Source organism: Carettochelys insculpta, chromosome 4 (genome assembly GCF_033958435.1).
Source record: "Carettochelys insculpta isolate YL-2023 chromosome 4, ASM3395843v1, whole genome shotgun sequence".
Lineage (NCBI taxonomy): Eukaryota > Metazoa > Chordata > Testudines > Carettochelyidae > Carettochelys > Carettochelys insculpta.
Window position 1 is genome coordinate 45,503,863 of NC_134140.1, and position 22,470 is coordinate 45,526,332.

Here is a 22,470-nt window from a genome sequence, read left to right on the forward strand (position 1 = left end):
GCGTCTACACGCCAAAGCGGCCCACATCGAAATAAGGGTGCCAGGAACAGCTGCAGACAGGGTCACAGGGTGGACTAGCACTTCCCGGGCAACAGCAAGCCACTCCCTTAAAGGGCCCCTTCCAGACACACTTGCACTAAACAGCACAAGATCCACAGAGCTGACAACCGGTTGCAGACCCTGTGCATGCACCATGGATCCCCAGCTGCAGCAGCAGCCACCAGAAACCCTGGGCTAAGGGCTGCTGTACACGGTGACCATAGAGCCCCACAGGGGCTGGAGAGAGCGTCTCTCAACCCCTCAGCTGATGGCCGCCATGGCAGACCCCGCTATTTCGATGTTGCGGGACGCGGATCGTCTACATGTGCCCTACTTCGACGTTCATCTCCTGTTGGGGATAGCGACTTCGACTTCTCGCCGCCTTATGTCGATTTCAACTTCAAAATAGCACTCGCCACGTGTAGATGTGTCGGGCGCTATTTTGAAGTTGGCATGGCTACTTTGAAGTAGCCAGCTCGTGTAGACACGGCTTCTGTTAGTAATGCAGTAGCACTAGTCTCTTGAAAGAGAAGTGGATGAAAAAGAAAGTCAGAATTAGCATTATCAGGGGCACAGCATGCAAGTCATGGGAGCTGATACAACTTCTCTACTCAGCACTGGTTAGGCCTCAGCAAGTATACTGTGTTGAATTTTGATCACCAATATAAAGAAATAATGTAGAGAAACTGAAAAGGGTCCAAAGGTAAAAGACAAAGATGGTCAAAGAGATTGAATGCAAGCCATATGACCAAAGGCTGGGTATGTTCAGTATGGAAAAGAGGAGATTAGAGAGACATGATAGTTTTCAAATACAGTAGTCCCTCAAATTATGAGGGTTGCATTCCCATGCATCCTCATGTAACTCAAATTGCACGTTCTGCAGCCTGGAAAGCAGCAGGAGCATCTGGAGCTCCTCTTGAAAGTTAAGTCCTGGGATTGGGGCGGGGAGAGAAGGGGGCAGCTGGGGAGCGTTAAGCCTAGCGATGGGTTGGGGCCATGGGAGAGGGGGGCAGGGGAGGTTAAGCCTGGGGTGGGGTTAGAGCTGCAGGGGGAGCAGTGAGCCAGAGCTGCACGGCCCTTTGGGGGGTTGAGCTGCAGCTGGGGGCCGCGTGGGGGGAGGGGTGAGCCAGGAACGGCAGAGGGTGAGCCAGAGCCACACAGGATGGGGTGTGAACCAGGGCCAGTTGGGGTGGGGTGTGAGCCAGAGCTGGGCATGGGGTGAGCTGGAGCCAGGGCTGTGTGGGGAGGGGTGTGAGTTGGTAACAGGCACAGGGGGTGGTGAGCCAGAACTGGGCGTGCGGGGTATTTGGTGAGCCACGGCAGGGGTGTTTAAACTGAGGCTGCGCAGGGTGGTGGTTTGAACCAGGGCCACATGGGGTGGCAGAGGTTGAGCCAGGGCTGGGGGGAACAGGTTTTTGAGTCAAGCGCAACTCAAAATTGTGCATTTTGAGGGATTATGGTATTTGAAAGGCAGCACGAAAGATGGAAAAATGTCCCCCCCCATGCTACAAAGGAATAAACAAGAGGCAGTGTGTTCAAATTAACGAACAAGTGATTGAGATTAATCTCAGGAAAAGCTTTATAACTGTAGAGCAATGAACAGACTTCACAGGAAATTTGTGGAAGCTCCTTCACTGGAGGTTTTCAAAAGAGGGCTGGACAACCAATTGTCTTGGATGGTTTAGATCCAACAAATCTTGCATCTAGGTAGGGGTTAACACTGCACGACCCTTGCAGTCTCTAACTGTATGATTCTATTTCTATAAAATTCAAAATCTCATAATTTCATCTCCAGATTATCTCAATTTCTTACACAAAGCTTCAACTATCATCTGAATATAAGTAATTCCTCTCTCTCTCTCTCTACTCTGGCACTCCCCGCCCTTTTTTTCTTTTCCCCAATCTCAAATGCAAAGTGAACCTAAAAGTGAACCTCTAATCTATTTGCATCACATTCTCTCCATTACCTCCTCTCTTCATGATTGTGAATAACTTCATGGAATAACAACAAGCTGTACACTCACACCAAAATGCAAGTCTACAGAGCCTGCACCCTCAGCACCCTCCTTTATGGCAGCGAGACTTGGACCCTGTATGTCCGCCAGGAAAAGAGGCTGAACGTCTTCCACTTGCGCTGCCTCAAGCGCATCCTTGGAATATCATGGAAGGACAGAGTGACCAACTCCGCCATCCTCGAGCAAGCTGGAATCCCAACCATGCACATCCTCCTCAGGCAGCGTCGACTCCGCTGGCTTGGCCACGTCCACAGGATGAATGATGGAAGGATTCCAAAAGACATCCTGTATGGTGAGCTAGCCTCTGGCAAAAGGCCTCCCGGACGCCCCCAATTGCGCTACAAAGATGTCTGCAAGATAGACCTCAGAGAGGTAGACATCGAGCTGGACAACTGCGAAGAACTAGCAGACGACCGCAGCAGATGGAGGCAGGGGTTACACAAGGGCCTTCAGAAGGGTGAGATGAAGATCAGACAGCTAGCAGAGGAGAAGCGAGCACACAAAAAGCACAATAAGGACTTGCCAGACACCCACTACATCTGCAAGAGATGCAGCAAGGACTGTCACTCTCGTGTGGGTCTTCATAGTCACAACAGACGCTGTAAATGAAGTCCTCAATTGAAACTTTAAAGGGCGCGATCCAGTCTATGCAGACTGAAGGATGCCTACTACTACTACTACATTCTCCCACTCAGACAGGTTGTGTGTGTCATATTGCCTAAATACCTCCATTATTACCCCATTTCCACACTGTCAATATTGCCTTCCTCTTTTTTCCACAAAAATCTCAGCAGTCTGACTATCTTTCTCACTCTCTAAACAAAGTTCTTGTCTTTGTATTGATCATCTCCTTCATCACTTCTCCAATTTCCTCACAATCTATTTACGTTTATCATTGTTATCTTCAAGGCTCAACTCTGCTCCCGTCCACTTCCCTTCTCTCTCTATCCATACTTCTTGCTTCACAAATGTCTTTGTAGCCTACTCCTAACTTTTTGTTCTTATGCTTTTTTCCACCTGATCCTTTAAGGCTGAATGTGAAATTCTAAAATTGACTAAGGCTGTGTCTACATGAGCCTCCTCCTTCTGGGAGGGGCATGTTAATGAAGGAGTTTGAAAGATGCTAATGAGGCACTGCCATGAATATGCAGTGCCTCATTAGCATAACGGCAGCCAAAAAGTGCTGCTTTCGAATCACGCGCCACCCTTGTAGCCAGGGGCCTTTCAGAACAACCCCCCCCCAGTCTTTGAAAGCCCCTTCTGCCCACAACAAATGGGAATAAGGGGCTTTTGAAATCCTGGGGGGTCAAATGGAAAGGCCCCAGCTATACGGTTGGTGCCTGATTCGAAAGTGACAGTTTTGAATCACCCCAGCTGCCGTTATGCTAATGAGGTGCTGCATAATCATGGCAGTGTCTCATTGGCATCTTTTGAACTCCCACATTAACATGCCTCTTCTAAAAGGAGGGGGCTTGTGCAGACACAGCCTAAATGACTAAAAAGCCTAAGTCCCATTTAAAATGATTTAGATACTTAAATGACATTTATTTACAAATACATGTAACTAATATATTAGATATAACATATACACGCACTCTCTCTCTCTCTCTCTCTTACCTGTCGAATTTTTAGGTTTGTTTCACCATCTAAATTTGATGTTTCAATGTAGCACATTGCTTGTGGCTCACTTATTTTAGAAAAAAATAAAACAAAGCAATTAAATATATCACAAAATATAATAAATTTACTGACACGTAAAAGCCTTCTGTAATCTCTTATTTAATTTATATATTGCATTTCCTTTAAAAACCCTTCAGAGAGAAAGGTTTCTAGGGACAAATATTTCTGCAAAATTATTAAGTCATTCACATTTTCAGAAAATGTTTGCCATAAATACATCAAACATACGCAGAAAGAAATGTGTACGTATAATTGGGAGTTTTTCAAAAACCCAGAAATCTTCTTATTCAAGGTTCACATGTGCTCACAAATTTATTTAACAGCTGATCAGAATATTCCAGATATTTCAAGCTCGTGTGCAAAAGGTCTATGACTGTATTTCTTTATAATAGACGTGCACAATGATATACTATTATGTAGCTCTCAGAGGTGCCTTACCTCCTTTTATATAAGCACTGTGCTCAAAGAATGAGACTAAAAATTAAGATTATGCAAGACGTTGCAACTGGAGTCATGCATTTATTCAGATTCACACTGATAAGTGGTTTGTGCAATCTCATTACATCATATTTCCTATAACAGACTTAGGCTCTTCAAAATTAACTAATATATAATAATCAACATTTATCTATCACTTTTCATTCTTAAGACATTTTCACATACAAATTGTGTAAACGTTAGTCCCATTTGTAAATGGGGAAAGAAGCACAAAACGTTAAGTGACTTGCCTAAGGTCATATGACGAGTAAGTAGCAGAGCCAGGAATGCTGGTTCAAGATTTCTGAAATGTTCTACTCAGCTGTCAGTTCCTGGACAGGAGCACAGAATCAATCATTTAAATCTCTGCTAGAAATTTAGCTTTGCTTTTGTGAGGGGCCAGGAAGTCCTTAAAAATACTGAAAGCAAATAAATGGTAATTTAATCTCTACAGTGATGCAAAACTGTGAATTTTAATAGACAATGTTTTTATTCTCCTTCTTTTAAATTGTATACATATAGAAAGTTTAAAGCATGTTTTCTTTCAATGACAAATATTAGCCAATGTGTCATTAATTTTACCTTGCAGTAAATATTCAGAATTTTTAAAATTGTATCGATCACTTCTTCATACTATTACCATATGCTAGCATTAAAATCTTACATTTAAATCATCACAACCTCTTATTTTAAGATTGAAGAAACTCAGTATTTTTCTCTTGGACAACTTTTCTAAGAATGTAAATGACAGGCTTCTATTTATATTGTTTTGGTATGCCTTGTTCAACAAAATGCATGTGTCCAATTTTTCATTAGTTTAGCATTTTTCATTAGCTTAACAGTAAAAGATAACAACACTTTCATGAAGCACTTTCAGAAGTTTAAGGCAGCAAAGACATTACAAAATAAGGGACATGCTAAATTGCAATCACTTTAGTAGAATGCAAAGTAAACATTATTGTTTGAGAAAGGCAGGTTGTTTCATTTGTTAGTGCAAAACAAGATGCAAGCACATAAACACTACATAAAGTAACATGCAATTTGTCACTACACACAAGAATGGAGCAATTTTTACATCTCATGCAGTACAGAATGTGCAACATCCAACTTTGTGCAGAGGGTCCTATAAAAATGTATCAAACGTTAACAATCATTATGTAATTTATTGAAAACAGTGAATTGTCTGTGGTTCATATATATTCCTCTCAACTTGCCTAAATAAAACATGCAAGTTTTACTATGGTTTCACAATGACTGTTTTATGAAAATTTGCTTAATAATTTCAGTGAATATAATATAAAAATATACCAAGAAGGAGTGAAACAAAAATTTCCATATTTGGAACTACATAAATACATAAATATCTTTTATCAACTAAATCTCTTCTACTTCTATAAAGGTCACTTTGGTAATATGGTTGTTTTTAAAGAAAGTTGGTGTACCAACATAGCTATACAGACAAAAATTGACCTGCACTTTTCAAATTTGGTACATGAGGACCCACATACACAGTTCCTGTGCAACTAATTTATTCTACCTTGATGAAAGACTGATGAGATCAGCTGGGAGATGTTCCCCATTGGTCACTTTCACTATTTCCCCTACTGCCACCTACATATCCCAGTTTAAATGATTAGAACAGAAAAATGAGTATTGGGAAAAATATCAAATGGACAAAGACAAAAAAGACTAAGTCTGAAATTATTATATAAAACAATATATGTTAATAGACATGTTTGATAACAAGTTTTTCAAAATCCATTTAATCAGGTCAGAGAAAAGACAATATATTAACTCCTGTTCAACCACCTTGATTTTTTTAAAATACAGATTCTAAGTTTCAGAAAACTTTGATAATGAAGTTTCAAATGAAATGCAAGCATTCTATGTTCTCAAATCATTCTATTAGAATATTCAACTTTTTTGTCTAAAAAGGTAAGAGCACAAGAATCTGTGTGTGTAGATGGAAAACCCAATTTAATTCGTATACACTCATAATGTATAAAACTTTGATTCTGATTGTATTGAGTTCAAATCTGAGGAAGTGGGTCTCACCCACGAAAGCTCATTACCTAATAAATAAATGTGTTAGTCTTTAAGGTGCTATAGCGACTGCTTGCTGCTTTCAATTCTAGGTATTAAGACTGAGATTATTATACAGTGGCTGTGTCTACACTAGCAAGTTCTTTCAACAGATTTTTCAAAAGAGGGCTCTTTTGAAAAAAGCATTCTTTTGCAAGTAAATCGAAAGAATGCAGCACTCCTTTCAAAATCGCTCTTCCTTTCCCTTTTTAGGAAGGGCACACTATTTTGAAAGCTTCTTTTGAAAGAAAAAACACATGTAGACGCTCTGCAGGTCCTCTTTTTTTTCCCTCCAGAAGACCTCATGGGACCTGATTTTTCAATCCTTGACGTGTTCTTTCAAAAGAAAACGTATCACAAGTGGAGAGATCCAGTCAATTGAAATTAAGGAATTCCACCCCCCACCCATCCATTTTCTCATCATTAGGAAATCTTGGTCTTAATGAATGATCCACACAAACAGAAAACCCAAATGTATAATAATGCAACTTCTTTCCACCCAATCACCCTGTTTCAACATACAAAAGATTTTTATCTTACACTTATGTACATGCTTAACTTTATGCACATGAAGTTTATTAACTTCAATGAATTAAGCATATGCGTAAAGTTCAACTTCCTCCCCGCCGCACACTTAAGTTATAAATATTTCCATTTTAACCACTTTCTAGGTCCTTCCCAGTCAATCCTGACTTGGGGTATCATCTCTCATAATTAAACTGTCAGATGAAACTTAGGGTTTCTAGTGCCTAGTGCCACATGGTGCAACACACTTTTCCCACATTCCAAAGCAAAATATTTTGACTCCATTGCAAGTTGTCTCCATGAGGGCAACAACGTTCTAGATCATCCTGAAATAGTTTGGTCTTTTGTTGTCCAAATCTTCTCTTCCCGGTGGAATCCAACCTAAGACAGACCTTATGCCTCAGGGTAGCTTGCTGACATGACCCAATTACTGTCATCATCCCAGTCTGATCATTAGAACCTGCGCAGATATACAATGTGGACCCACATCCAACCCACTTCCACCAGGCTCAATTCATCATCCAATACACAATCTGGATTTTACTTTCATTTGCATCAGCAGAGCAAACCATCTGGAGGGGTGGAGGGAGGCAACACAGAAGAATGCAGGGATGGAGTCTTGTAGGAAGAGGTAGGCTGGGAGCAGGGCAGCTCACTGTTTTGCTGAAAGCTCTCCTCCTCTCTTGGAAATCAGTCTCCCCCCGACATATGTTTCTGGCTACACTAGCTGGCAGTACCTCATAGCGTGATGGCTGGGATGGCTCAAGTATGTACCCTTGAGTTGTACCTAGGGCCAGGACTCCCACAGGTCAGTGCTCACTGTTTGTGGTGGGGAGGGCAGGCAGATCCAGCATTTGGCCCCCTGTGCAGGGAGATTTAGCACCTTGCTGCATCCCTTTGCTGCCGGCAGTGTAGGGGCCTGCCCTGCCACCCTCTCCTCCACCTGGCAGCAGGGCAGAGTTGAGGGGGTGAGCACTGCATGGGTATCTGCTCCACTGTTCGTAAATATGATGCCAATATCTATGGATATTCAGGATTTTATTTAGTCCATTGTCTACTGACTCATTCAGCACAATCTCTCCAATGAATTCCTTAGATCCTTTTCAAACAAAACTGGTGAAATGCATTCAGCTTCCTGCTGTGTACTTCCATCATTTACTCTGTTTCCAAGGCATACAGTAGTGTAAAGCTACTTTCAAATCTCTCATCAAAACTCTTTGCCATGATGCCTACTAAAAGCTTGAAAACAGCTAAACTGGTTTTTGAGATCACAAGGACAAATAGTGACTGTTTAATAGTATTCTCACCCGCTCCTTTAGCTTCTTGCATCCATTTTTGGTCTCTTGATTTATAGACTAAGTTTTTTTGTACAAGGACAGACTTTTAGTGCTGGGCATAGCACCTAGGATACTGGACCATTAATAGGGCATCTATGGCAATACAAAGAATAAATAATAAAAAAAAATAGATGTATACAAATATAAGTCAAAATATATAGGTTCTTTTGCAGCGTTTAAATAAATTCCTATTTCAAACTATTTCGTAGACTGGGTAGTGCAAAAAATACATGACCTGATCAAACAGATGCTGAAAAAAGTGCATCTTCCATATAGTAAAATCTGAATTTCATAAATAAAACTGTCCAAGGAAATGATAAACATCCTCTAAAAATATTCATTAGATATAAAAATAATCATTTATGCTGTTTATGATTTTATGCAGTGTTGATGTTATGATTAATCTTAATAAAGTTTTTGTTTCATGTTTGAACACAGATGCTTTATATAATATCAAGTCTTAGTTTGAATATGCTATTCAGCTTCCATATATTAAAGCACAAGTGGAAATTCTCTGTTCATAAAAACATCAAATCATAGGCAAAATTTCAGGATTGGTAACTGGGTGGTTACTTTTTATGTTCAAATTTGCTTTTTAAATTTAAACTTTTAAAATAAGTAACTATTCATAATAACATACTGTTGTATGGGGCAAAATATCAATGTATCTTTAAAAATGACTGAATTTGTTGTGACCATAATTAAAAAAATTGTGTGAAGGCGGTAGTAGACATCTAGTCAAACAGTCAGATCCATGCATTATATTAAACTACAGAATAAAGTTTAAATGCCTTAAAAGTCCTGGTAATATAAAACCCTTAAGGGATTAGCAGAATCCTCAATGTAATTCTAACACAACTGATTGGTTCGATTCCTTTTATTTATTACATATGCCAAGCAAGAAAAATTGTTTAAGATTTTAGGTATCCAAATATGGATTTTTTTCAATATTAAACATAAAATTATGGTAGAGGTAAAGAGTATTTCTGTTTATTTCTTATTTCCTTGGAGCAATCAGAAAATTAATGCAGGGTAGAGAAACCAGCTTCTACATTGTAAGCATCAGTGGGCATCTCTACCTTGATGAAAGTAGTACAGTGTCAGCAGGTATATACTCTTTGCCTTTTATTATAACTATATCTCCAACATCTACCTGTAAGAAAACTGGAAATTGGTTAACAGTCAAACACACAACCTATCCCTAACTTCTATGAATAGGTAAATATTCAGTTTGCCAGAAAAAGAAAGTCAATGGATATATTCCACTTTAATCTCCCTTGCTATTGAGAATTCTCATTGAGTTATATTTAGCCTAATTACACAAAAAAGAAATTTGTTCACCTAAAATCAGAGTTCTGTTGTATCATAGCAGATGGCTGGCTCCTAGTTACAGCTAATGTGCATGTAACCATGCAAACAGATATGAACCTCATGAAGTCGAACCTTTCCTGTTTACAATTAGATGATTTCACGGGGGAAGGTGGAGAAAGGTCTGACTGGATCAAATTTATGCAAGTCCACGAAAGCTGGGTTTTTTTAAACAAATATTTGCAAATACCTTTTGAACAGAACTTCTGAGTGTTTCCCAGCTTTCCCAGTACACTGCTCTATCATCCTACAATAATGCCTCAAATTTTTAGTATTGTAAATACAATGTAAGCTTTGCAAATTGAGTAACTTGAAAATATTTTTTCTAATCTTTGCTCAGTAGATAAAACCAACTTACTTTCTTATCTCTTAATTTTAATAAAGCTAAAGTTACATGTACAGAGATGTTAAATGTTAATATGCTAAAAACTGAAGACACTCAGGCAAAAAAACTTCCAATGAAATATTATTCAGGCAGACCTTTCACTGATCTACTAATGACAGTTTTTTTCTGAATGAGGAATTTGATTTCGGGCCTAAAAGTACATTTTATTAAATAAGCTAAATTTAATATTCTAAAAAGTACCTTCCATCATATTTGTAACAACTCAAATAACAGTCATTTACTCATATAAACTGCATCAATGAAGTTATATGAACATAAGATTTAAACCTGTAACAGCAAAAAATTACATATACACACCTTTTCCCAATGGACAATCTCCCAAGCACCATTTCTCAATACTGAAAAGCAAAGACACATGATTAGACTGTAGAACAGTAAAAGTCCTCTCTACAGGTAAATGCCTCGTGTTCCCTATTACTAAAAGTGACGTGTATGGAATAGAGCAGTATATCCACATGACATTTTATACAACACGTGTTCTCTGCTATTTCAGGTCAAACGCTTCAATTATAAAAATAAATTTAATCTGTATGGCACCTTTCATACAGACTACTTATTACAAGACTTTTATAGGGTCAGTTAATAATAGACTCATAGAAAAGTAGAAATGACAGGGACCTCAACAGGCCAACTAGTCCAGTCCCCTGTGTGTGCTGAGGCAGGAATAAGTATTACTAATACCAGTGATGGACAACAAAGTTTGGGGTCTGGATGTGGCTCACCACGGTTAGCGCCTGGCCACCTGACAGAAACTTTATTTACCCAAGTGTCTGCAAGAACAGCCATTTGCAGCTACTGTAGGCCATGGTTCACTATTCCTAGCCAATGGGAGCTATGGGAAGGGCTAAGGTGTTCTATTATGTTGGTGGAGGGCGGGGTGGGGGGGGTAGGGCGTACTGGCTGCATGCTGTACCAATCCACAGGAGTCCCTAACTATCCCTCGCTAGCCCAGTTACTGAGCACCTCTGTAAGTCCTTTCCTCACGTCATGCAGCCATTGCTGTATACCTTCTTTTATGGGGTACCTGCACTGAACAGCTGCTATAGACTTAAATAATGAGTTGTGACATATGGCCTACCGTCCACCACATTATGCAATGAATAGAGCCCATCTAAACCAGCTGGAGGAAACCCCCCCTCAAAAAAATAAAAAAAAACCAACTGTACCCGGTCAATGTGGCAAAAGGGAAAAAATTCCTTCCCATTCCTCCTCAAAGAGGCAGCTAGCACAATGCCCACTGTAGATATTGTCAGTAATGGTCATAACATTTACCAACTGAATAGGGAGGGGTGGTGATGCCTAACCTGCTCCATGATAAGAGGGGAGGTTCCTGGCACAGCCCGCTTTTTCGTTTTGATAGTATGTAGCCTAGCACAGCTATCTCTCTGTTCCTATTTCACATTCACAGGTTGTGAGGAAATACAGTCTAGATACTTAGGAGAGTGACGAAAGAAATCTGAGCTATTAGTGATTATTATTTTTAAGAATCAGTACTCTGTATTTGTCAGGCAGCCCAAGAGAAGAGAGCAGTTCTTGATTGCTTGGAGAAGAAGGGGAGATGTAAAATTTCTCAGAATGGAGCCAGTGTGGCAGCTGACTCTTCAGAAGTAGGTCCTTCCCATGAAAGCTCATCACCTAATAAATTATTTTGTTAGTCTTTAAAGTGCTACTGGACTGCTTTTTCTGTGAATGTGAACATATCTAACTTCTCTAAGGCTGTGTTTACATGACAAAAATAAACTTCGAAGTTGCTTCAAAGTTAAACTTTGAAGTAGCGCACTACTCCATTCCCGGGAAGGGAGTAAGGACTCAGAAGTTGGGCTCCCTACTTTGCAGTTAACTTCGAAGTAAGGGAAAAATGTGTGTAGACTCTCTGCTGGCTACTTCAATGTAGCATCTAACTTTCAAGTTAACTTCAAAGTTAGTTCCTAGTGCAGATGCACCTTCAGTAACTCATTTTGGCTGAGTCTATACTAGCAAGTTCTTTCGAAAGAGCAGATCACTCTTTTGATCAGCTTTTTTGTGCGTGGATGCTCTCTTTCACAAGAAGCTTTTCAAAAAAGATCTTCTGGAAAAGCTTCTTCCGAAAGATCTCTGTAGTGTAGATGTAGCCAATGACTCCTTTTCCTATTTTAGTTTCAAAGCCTATCCCATTTACTCTGTTGTTCTCTAGGTTAGGCATACAAGTACTGCTAAATTTTTGGTGAAAACTGACAAAAAAAGAAGCTTTCAACACTGGTAATTGCTGTATTTTCTCTCACCTTTCCTTTCTCATTTAATAATGGGGCTGCCATGTCCCAGTCTTCCTTCTGGTTCCTATATATTTGTAAAATGTTTTCTTGTTACCCTGTACGTCCCTCATCCTTTGTAATCTGTCCTGGTTTCTTTTTCTTGTAAGACTCCTTTTTTAATTTCAGGTCATTAAAGATCTGGTTAACTCACTGTGGCCTCTTACCACATTTTCTATCATTCCTTTCCTATCCTTCCTATAGCTTGCTCTTCTGCCCTTACTAGTGTCTCTTGGAAAAAATTTCTAATTCTCCTGGGCCGTGTCTACATGTGCCCCTCCCTTTCAGAAGGGGCATGTTAATGACGCACTTCAGAACAGGTTAATGAGGTGCTGACATGCATATTCAGCAACTCATTAGCATAAAGGTGGCCAGTCGCACTTCAACAGTGCTGCTTTTGAAATGCAGACTGGCTGTATAGATGTGGGTGCTTTGAAACAAGCATCATACTCCAAAATTCCCTTATTCCCAAAACAAATGCATTCCAAAAACTTCCTGTATAATCTGTACACTGTTGTATTATTTTCCCAATAGATGTCTTGGACACTCTTCCTATCATACCTATTCTTCCCTTATGATAACAGTATCCTTATTCTTTTACGCCTCTTACCCTTACCCAGTGACTTTTAACAGATCTGCCTCCCCTTTCTGCCTTAACCTCAGTTCAGGTGTGGAAAAACATCTAAGAGCAAGGCAACACTTCCTCCCTGTTTTTCCTGACTGTCATTCCTGAACAAGTAGTGCCCTTCTTCAACAATGTTCCAATCGTGTGAATTATTCCATCAACTTTCTATGATGCCAATTATGTTGTATCTATAATTCTTCATTAGTATTTCTAGTTCTTCCTGTTTATTCCCCATAATTCTTGCATTAATTAATTACAGCATAAAATGTGTATCAAGGCAAACAAACTTAAAATGTAAGGGTAATTTTAATATGTGATATGATGGGCAATGCTTCTGAAAATATTAGATTCTGGAAGAAACAACATGATCTGAATTCAAAACTTACACATTTACTATAGGAAAATAGTCTCAAGAATACTCTCTGATGGAAATGCTCACATGATCTTCTAATGTACAGAAAACCCCAATCAATCATCCTTTTTTTATTAAAAAAAGTATACACACTGTACCAATTTACATGGCAGTTTATAAACAAAGATAAAGACATGTACCCTACCCTGAAGAATGCAGCATTAATATAATACAAATTACTGGACTACGTCTGGGCTATATCTACACTAGAGAGTTTTGTAGACAAAACTTTTGGAGCATCCAAACTAAAAATGCTTTCTGTCCATAGTAAATCGACAGAAGGCGGCACTTTTACTGATAGACTTCTGTCTCTCCCCTATGAGGCAGAACACCTTTCTTGACAAAATCTGTCAACAAAAGCGCCATGTGGATGCGCTGGGGGCCCTCCATTGACAGACAGGGCTTCTGGTCTCTGGGCAGCCTGTCTGCTGTGCTTTTGGTTGGCTGTTCTGTTGGGAGAACAGCCAGGTAGTCTCTCTCTATTGACAGAGATCGACAGAGCAGTCTGCTTTCATGTGTGGCTGTGATTGATTGACAGAAGTTGTGTTAGAAGATATCTTCCGACTGTAACTTCTGTCAACAGATCACTCTAATGTAGATGCACCCAAGGTGAGGTAGCATGTGGGTATTAGTAATGAGAAAAGAATAGGGATTACTTTGAAGAACTGGAATTTAAGTAGGGATTTAAAGGAGACTGAATGCAAGGCATAGAGGGAAAAGGAAGACTGTTGCATATATAAGGAAGATTCCAGCTGGGGATGGGAAAGCAAGAAGATAAAAGGATTGGGCAATAAAAATGGAAAAGAGAAAAAAGCAAATATGTTGATGTGGCAATATTATTTGAGCACTAATAGGTGAGGACAAAAAGCCTGAATTTGATGCAAGAGGAGACAAATACAATTTAGGTATCTATGCCTATATCTCTTTTCCTGCAAACTATTAGTGCATGCACTTTTTGGTTTCCTTTGGTTGCAAAAAGATCCACAAACAGGAACACAACATTTTTTGATGATCATTGGACTTGTTCTGGAGACCGTATTATGCCTCATCAATTTTACCTCTATCCATCCACTCAACCTTCATGTTGCTGGTGTCCTTTGATATTCCAGGCTCTGACGGACTATAGATAGGCCTCCACCTACCACATCAAATGATGCTGCTTCCTTTTGTAGATCCCTTGCTTAGTAATCCCTAATGGTTTATGTGTATCACTGTTGATGTATTGTCCATTGTTGGCATTGCTGGAGCTTGTTGAAGAGCTGAGTCTACTTTATTCCTCTCAGCTCGAGAAAATTTATGCTTTTCTTTCATTCCAAGAAGGACCATGTCCCTTGAGCAACCAGCTTCTTGGATAGAGCTTTCACCCTTCCAGAATGGTTATTATGACACATGCCTCTTGCTCCAGTATGGCCAACCTCCCAAAATCTATCTGGACTCATTGCCAATCCCTGGATTTCAAACACTATTGATAAAATGTTCGCTTTACAAAGATTGGAAAAAAAAAATGAGAACATGGCACAGAATGGCCAGCAGAAGATTATGGAGAATGCTTATATGCACCTATTGTCAGAGAACTTTTAAAAAAAAATCCATCCACAAACACATGCCAAAACATCAGAAACAGCTGGTGGCATGACCAAAAAGCCATTCTGCCCTGCCGCTCTGCCGGCCCTGCCTACATAAGGGTCAGATTGCATTATTTCTTTCCTGTACAATTAAGAGATTTTGTAAAATGGTTCCTACCTTGTGTCTGCTTCTTGTTCACTGCATTATCTGCTTTATGTCTTTTCTGAAGTAAAAATGAACAACTGTTATTAACTTAAAATAGTTATTTTGTTAACAAGATAAAAGGTACAACTCAGAAAAAAAATTAACATTTTATGCACACACTTTCTATATTCCACTCCATTCCACTCCCACACAAATAAAAAAGCCCAAAAAACAAACAAACAAAAAAAAAAACCCAGGCAGCTGGGGTGAAAGTAAAATTAGTTTCTCCTTGGTTCTGGGGTAGACATACCAGCTAAGAGGATTGGGGTGGGGGACACGTGACATCTCCACATGACTCCAGCCTGTCCTACGCCTGGGGCCCCCACACTCTTCCATTCCTCTCCCCATTACCTGGAGAGAGGAAGGGGCTGGGGGGGAACTGCAGCAGCTAGAGGAGAGGCTGGCAGTTCTGCCACTTTCCCCACTCTGCCCCTGACATGGAGGAATGGAGCAGAAGCTGCAGCTGTCTCTTGCCTTTCTATAGATTTGCCTTTCCTCCAGCTTCTTCTGTAGAGCAGTGGTCCTGCTGGAGGAGGGGGCTGGGGGTTATGCTCCTTTCCATGCTAGGGAGGTACAGGTAGAAGTATATTATTATTATTATAGTTACATATGGCCAGTGTGGTATACTGGACCTCGCTAGCCACTTTCCTGCCAGTAGGGCATACCTGCTCATAGTGGCTTATGTTTACCTCGGCCAGGGAGGATTATTTCAACTAGTGGATAATTTTTTCTTAAACTGTATGTTACTTTAGTGTACTCTCGTTGTGGTTAGCAAAAGTCAAGGAGAGTGCTATCCCAAAACTGTCCTTTTGAAGAACCACTCCATTCTGCATATTTCACTAGCTGCCCTATGTCCAAGATGCAGACATCTTGCATTTGTGGGATGTGCCCATAATCTTCAGGAGACTTCCAGAAAAGTAGTTTTTGTTGGGACCATGAAAAACTTCATGGCATATAAGTTTCTGAGATTGTAAGAAGTTATACAATGTGAGTGCCTTCTGCTAAATCTTAAAGTTCTTAAGATAATAGCATTCCGAAGGAGGACGGAAAGTAGGAGGTAGTGTGACTATAAAGAGACAACCATCTCCTAATGCAAAATATATTGATAAAGTAATCTTTCCATATGCTGCTATAGCTGCAATACTACCAGTAGAGGTAGCTGCCTGTAACTAGGAATGAAAGGGATAGTTAGTGATTTTATTCTTGATGACTATTATTTCTTCTTTGCGATACTGTCTGTATATTTACCACTTCTGAGACACTTGTTAGCAGTAAAACCACTAGCAATATAAAGATGAGCAGATGAATTCCAGCTAAAGGAGGAGTGCAGAAATTTTCTACAAAGTGAGAACCAGATCTGTCTATCAAGTCAAGGGAGTAGAAGCTGTATAAATGTATGACTAAACTTCAGGTAGCTCCCTGCAGTTTTCTATAATGTTAAAACACTTTCAAGGCAAGTCGCAGTGCCATCCATAGTGATACCCTACCTAAAATATTAACATACCTATTTTCAGTCCAAAGATTCAGGAAAAAGGACTAAGTGCTTGTCTATACTGCTGCACATTTCAGACTACGGGAGCATGACCCAGTTGATTCCTGGTTCACATTAAACACAGCCCTCTTCACAGAGGGCCATATAAATAAGAATTACACAACTTTTAGTTTGCACCTGCAGCATCCAAACAAGGGAGTTACAGCACGGCACTTTGATGTGCACTGCTATTCACACCCCCATAGTCCAAACTGCAGGGCAGTTGGCAATAGCCAAATAGACTGGTTTGTCAGAACTCTGATTGTTTTAGGCAAAAATCAGGATACAGGACAGTTTTTGTCCCCGTGGAATACAGTGAAGGTAGACACAGCTATCAAAGTTTGCCATTCACTGACTCTTCTTATATATGTACTGTAATTAAAAATGTCACCTCTAACAGTGTTCTCCCAGAAGGTTCAATATGTCCATCCACAGTCTCTGTAAATACTTGTCAGGTACTGGACGTCTTGCGCCAGGTTCCACAGGAGTTAATGAAAACTTCAACCTGCCACTCAGCAACCTGCTAGTAGTTGCTACAGTAGAGGCTGAAACAAGCTAGAGGAATCCAGTCCTGTAATCTGCATGGCAGGATGCTGGGCATCTTGTCTAGTCCACAGTTTCTATATAAACCTTGAAAAGGATCAGGAAAGTGTCCATTAAACTCGGATCCACTCTACTCTGGGATGCATGTCTTGTGCTTCCTCCTGCTGTCTTGATCCAGCCTTACTAACCAGTATCCTTTCCATCATGTCTCTTGCCTCTGATATCCTGGTAACCTGATCCTACTTGCTTCTTAATACTAATTCTCAGCTTGTTCTCTGACTTGTCTTGGACTCAGACCTCCGCTGACCCAGCCTGACTACTGGCTCTTGCTTTGACCACTAGATCACACTGCCCATGGCCCAGTTGTGACAATAGCAAATTGAGATCCCGCTTTGCAACAGGTTCCCTGGCAGACATTAAAGAATCACGGAAGGAATTTCCTGATAGGGAATGGCTGAGATGAGGCACAATATACTTTGACCAAAGACAAGTTACAGTAATTAGTCCAAGAAGTAGTTTAGTACCGTACACCCAACAGACATTCTTTTCTTAATACCTATGCATCCCATGCATGTCAGATCCTTTCTGACAAGCAGTATCTGTTATAGCTATGGCTAAACTCCTGATGTTCTCTTGGCAATGACAGTGGAAGGTAAAAGAGGCTGGAGGCTACAACCACTATTCAGATCCTTCATGGATAAGAATCCTGAAAGTGGAAATCCCGTTAGCAGGGATGCAGTGCAAGTTGTGGAATCCATGTGAAGAGCACATCTCAAAGAAACAGTTACTGTAAGGTAGGTAATCGTTCTTTTTTTGAATGACTGAGGATATTAATTCCGCTTCTGACAGTTAACTAGCAGGAGGAGTAAGAGGTGAGTGTGCTTATTTGACTTGTGACTTCCTTGAATAGTGACTTTGTGTCACCCCTTCCAAATTTGGCATCTGACATTGATGATGGACCTGAGAAGTGTATGAGCTGACTGAATTCCAAAAAGCCACTCTTGATATCAGAGGTACTGGCCCATTTGCCACAGAAGAACCCTCGCTAAATACACCCAGGCTGTGTCTACACTTGCCCTCTTCTTCGAAGAAGGCATGGTAATCAGTCTGATTGCAGATTACTAATGAAGTGCCACAATGAATATGCAGCACTTCATTAGGTTAATTCTCCCCCGTGGCAACTTTAAAGTGCCGGCATGCCATGTAGCTGTGGGCACTTTGAAGTGCCTTTACTCCCCGCTTAAGGAAATGCTGCATATTCATCTCAGCACTTCATTAGTAATCTACAATCAGCCTGATTACCACGCCCCCTTCAAAAAACAGGGGCAAGTGTAGACATAGCCCCAGAGAGTTCTTATTTGCCCCCTGATGGCAAGTTTTGATCCACTATGAAAACCACAATTAGTATTTGATAATCTCTCCGTGAAGACAGGCTCCTACCACTTCCTCAGCTGGCTTGAACATTCAAAATTGCTTTGCTCTGTCCAAACAAAAACCAAGGTCTCACCATAACCAAGGTGTGTAGTTTCATTTTTGGCTGCAGCAGAGCAACATCTCAGGAAGAAAATGCCAAGGTGTATGGTTTAGTTAAAATGAAAATCCGAAACACCATAGTCAAGCAAGAATTTAAGTCAGTGCCTAAGTGTGACTTTGTCCTTACAGAATACGGAATAAACAATCACTGATTTTTACAGTTTTAAACAATTTAATCAAGGTTTGGGATTTGGTGTGCAAAGATCTCAGTTGATTAGTTTCATGGCAAATACACTAAAATACCTCTTTCCAAAATTCAAGAAAAGAAAGGAAAAAAAAAACCCTAAGAGTTATGAAGCAGTTTAAAACTAAAACTAAAAAATTAGCTGCGACAAACTTAATACAGATCCTTTCTTAAAGTGGGACTTTCATCAGTCTGAGTCCACTATTTGAGTTAGAAAAAGACTTCTTAGTAGGCAGAGATTAGTTTTGTTGCTCAATTCTAAGATGCAAAAAGTGGTTATACTTCTTGCTTTTGGCAAACAGACAAGAGTAGAAGAGAAAGGATAGTAAAGCTGGAGAAAATACAGCTTTTGTTGATATTCTCGAGATTCCAGGAGGCAGGACAGTCACAGACAGATGCTTTGGGTGGGCAGGTCAACCACTACAGCAGTGCTCTGGATTGTTTCTCAGTCTGGAGTCTAGGGCTATGTCTCGGATGCCAAGAACTGTCAGAAAAAGATATACAAACTGCACAACACATTTCTGTATCTTTTGCTGACAGTTCTGTTGGGAGAAGCTTTTCTGACATTTGGCCCATCCACACGCTCCTGACTGGCAGATCTCTTCCAACAGTTCTGCACTCTGGACGCATGCTCTGTCGACCAAACTTCTGTCAACATGCATCTGACAAAGTGGGGTCTTTGCCCACAAACACTTATTCTCCAAAAAATCTGTTAGTCTATAAGGTGCTACAGGACTTCTCATTGTTTTTGTGGATACAGACTAACACAGCTACCCCTCTGATACAAATACTGTTTGTACTCCAGCCTACACCAGCATCAATAGGAAGGAGGATTGAAGGCATCCAATTTTGTATGTCCTTATCTATGATAACAGAGATGGTATTAGGGGTTCAGGCTATTTAAAAAAGCATGTGAACGTATATACACCAAGAGCAGAACTGGCATCAACAAATCACTCAAAAACAGATTGTTATCTTCTATCTACACAGAAATCATCTCCACTTCTCAATTAACTGTTCAGTGTCAATTATTTTGCTATATAAAAGAAAAATCCTCTGATGCCCTGCAAAACATGGAAATAAGCTAAAGTCCTATACTATCAGATACCATAGTTCTTAAATAGATATCTGGTGCATTGTATGATGTACAGAAGTTTAGCATGCTTGTGATCTTCAACAGTGATGTCCTCTGATTCTCATGTGTTTGTGAGAAATTGAATAAATGTGCATCTACAGTAAAATGCAACAGGTGGATAAAAACAGGCAGGGATGAGGAAATGAAAGGTAGTGGGAAAAGATAACAGTGAAATGAGTACATTGTCAAAGTAAGCAATAATTACGGCTCAGTGCCTTTGTCTAGTGACTGCCAGAACACTGTAGGCATCATCATGGCATAAGACTCTTGGGATGGATCTGAAGTGGGATAAAACTGCAGCTCTATGGATTTTTAAAGGGAATTTTGCTGTGCACAAGAAGCTGTATAACGAAAATGTGAAGGTGTCCGAGAAAACAGCTGACTGGTAAGCAGAAAAGGGTAGGACCACTGCTGAAGGGAAAGCAGTACTTTTATGATCTACTGAACAACAGCAAACTGAAGAGGTCTTTGTCAATACTGTAGAAGCATCTGCAAGTTATAAAGGGAATAAAAATTAATCTGGAGTCTGAAAGACCCTGAAAAGAAGCCAGTAGGGTACATGAAAACTCGAAGGCAAATGAGCTGACATGGTGAGTCTCCAAGGCCCCAAGATGGCACCAAAACTCCACATAAAGAGACCCATGCACGTACTTCATATCTGAAGGATGGCTTTTACCGGAACCTTTTTGAGAAGAATGGGCACAGTGTGAAACATGGAGGTATTTATTTGAACACTAAGAAACCCCAGGAGGCAGAAAGTTGGGAAAACCTGATCGAATACTAAGGAATGAACATTGCTAGTAGATCTAGAAGCACACTCAGAATCAAGGAAACTAGAACTAATATCTCCAGTCTACAGCAAGACTCCTGGCTCCTCTTAATTTTATGGCTGAGGCAAGAGAAGAGCAAAACCAGAACTACTACAAAACATACAAAGCAAGTCTGATCACAAACTAAAGGACGTTTGGGACTGATGTGGACCCATTTAGAACTTGCCTGGTCCCAGGATGGCCTGAAACACAGATGAAGCATGTCATCTAGCATCCAGGCAACAAAGACATCGGCTTTTGATTTCTCTATATCAGGCAGAACAGTACCTTGCTCTGATAATGGATCAGAGGGTTATGGGGTTGTGTATCCAGCTATGGAAAAACACAGTGACATAAAACACACCAATTAAAATCAGTCTTTTTTTTATTTTCTGGTTGGAAGTCCAGGTGGGGGAGATCTTAAAAGTTTGGATTAGACATGCTGCCCTAGAGCTGCACAGAGGTTTTCTGGGCTTGAAACTGCACAACTGTACAACAGCTGTCAAAAGTTATCTACCTAAAACATAACTGAACATATATTAACTATTGTCTAAAATGCATCCAACATATATGAACTATAACTCCTCTAATTAGTTAATAGAACTTTTTTCATCAAAGAGAAAGAAAAGTTCTTTGTGTATGCTATAAATAGCTGTGTGAAGGAAAAAAAGACGTGAGGCTGCTTAGGACTGCAAAACTTCTTAGCTCTGGGGACACTCGCTACTTGTAGGAATAGGCAAAAAATACTCCAAATAAAGATGTAAAATTTTGCTTAATTGTACTACAGCAGACAAACAATAAATAAGGGCCTTGTCTGTGCAGCTTCAAGAGCTGCTTCATGCATAGACCATGGAGCCCTGCAGAGGCTGGGTAGCACATCTCTGTGTCTCAGCTGATTGCCACCATGGGGGACCCTGCTCTTCTGAAGTAGTGGGACGCAGAGCATCTACACAAGTCATTTTTCGAACTTGGACATCAAGATTTACAAAGAGATCTCCCCTTCACCACCACAATAATTCTAGGATTAACATACTCACCTAGGATGGTCCTATGCAAAATATTAAGATAGATTGGAACTCAACATGTAGCTCTCCACCAGTCTCACTCTGCAGTCCCTCTTATAAGCTTCATCTATGCTAGCGCCTCTCAAGAGAGAGACATGGAAAAATGCTCCTTTGACAAGTAGCATCTACACATGGGCCGGGGCTGGCGCTGTCGATGTGCACAGTTGAAAAGTCACACAGCATGTCAAAAGGGGCTGCCCTGGATGTGGGAAGAGAGAGTCTAGCTGCAGCCCTGGTGGCCACCCAGCAGCTCTTGGTTAGTCAGAAGGGGAGTCCTGGGACTGTTTGGGTGGCTGGCTGGTCACCATCCCTCTCCATGGGCTGCTGTGGGTCACTCTGAGGTATGCAGCAGCACCACGAATGATGGCTGCAGCCTGCATGCTCTCAGCTTCCTGCCATGGGGTTTCCTTGTCTGTGCAGCTTCAAGAGCTGCTTCATGCACAGACCATGGAGCTCTGCAGGGGCTGGGTAGCACATCTCTGTGTCTCAGCTGATTGCCACCATGGGGGACCCTGCTCTTTTGAAGTAGTGGGACGTGGAGCATCTACACAAGTCATTTTTCGAAGTTGGGCATCAAAGTAGCACCCTATTCCTATTTTCTGGTTGAAATAGTGGTTTTGACATCTGCGGCACCTAACGTTGATTTC

The 22,470-nt window shown here is 40.6% G+C and overlaps 1 protein-coding gene across 7 annotated transcripts in view; it reads right to left on the reverse strand.

The window, feature by feature from the left end:
* ATP8A1 (ATPase phospholipid transporting 8A1) overlaps window positions 1-22,470 on the reverse strand; it is a 186,859-nt gene that overhangs the window by 142,119 nt on the left and 22,270 nt on the right. For 5 of the 7 annotated variants that reach the window (XM_074992696.1, XM_074992695.1, XM_074992691.1 and 2 more), the window contains exons 5-8: window positions 14,998-15,043; window positions 10,227-10,267; window positions 5,749-5,822; window positions 3,672-3,741 (exon numbers count right to left, since the gene is read on the reverse strand). In XM_074992696.1, coding sequence (XP_074848797.1) covers window positions 3,672-3,741; window positions 5,749-5,822; window positions 10,227-10,267; window positions 14,998-15,043 — 231 coding nt within the window. Of the gene's footprint in view, window positions 1-3,671; window positions 3,742-5,748; window positions 5,823-9,234; window positions 9,309-10,226; window positions 10,268-14,997; window positions 15,044-22,470 lie in introns of all 7 variants that reach the window. The other 2 variants (XM_074992694.1, XM_074992693.1) reach the window with 1 other exon arrangement.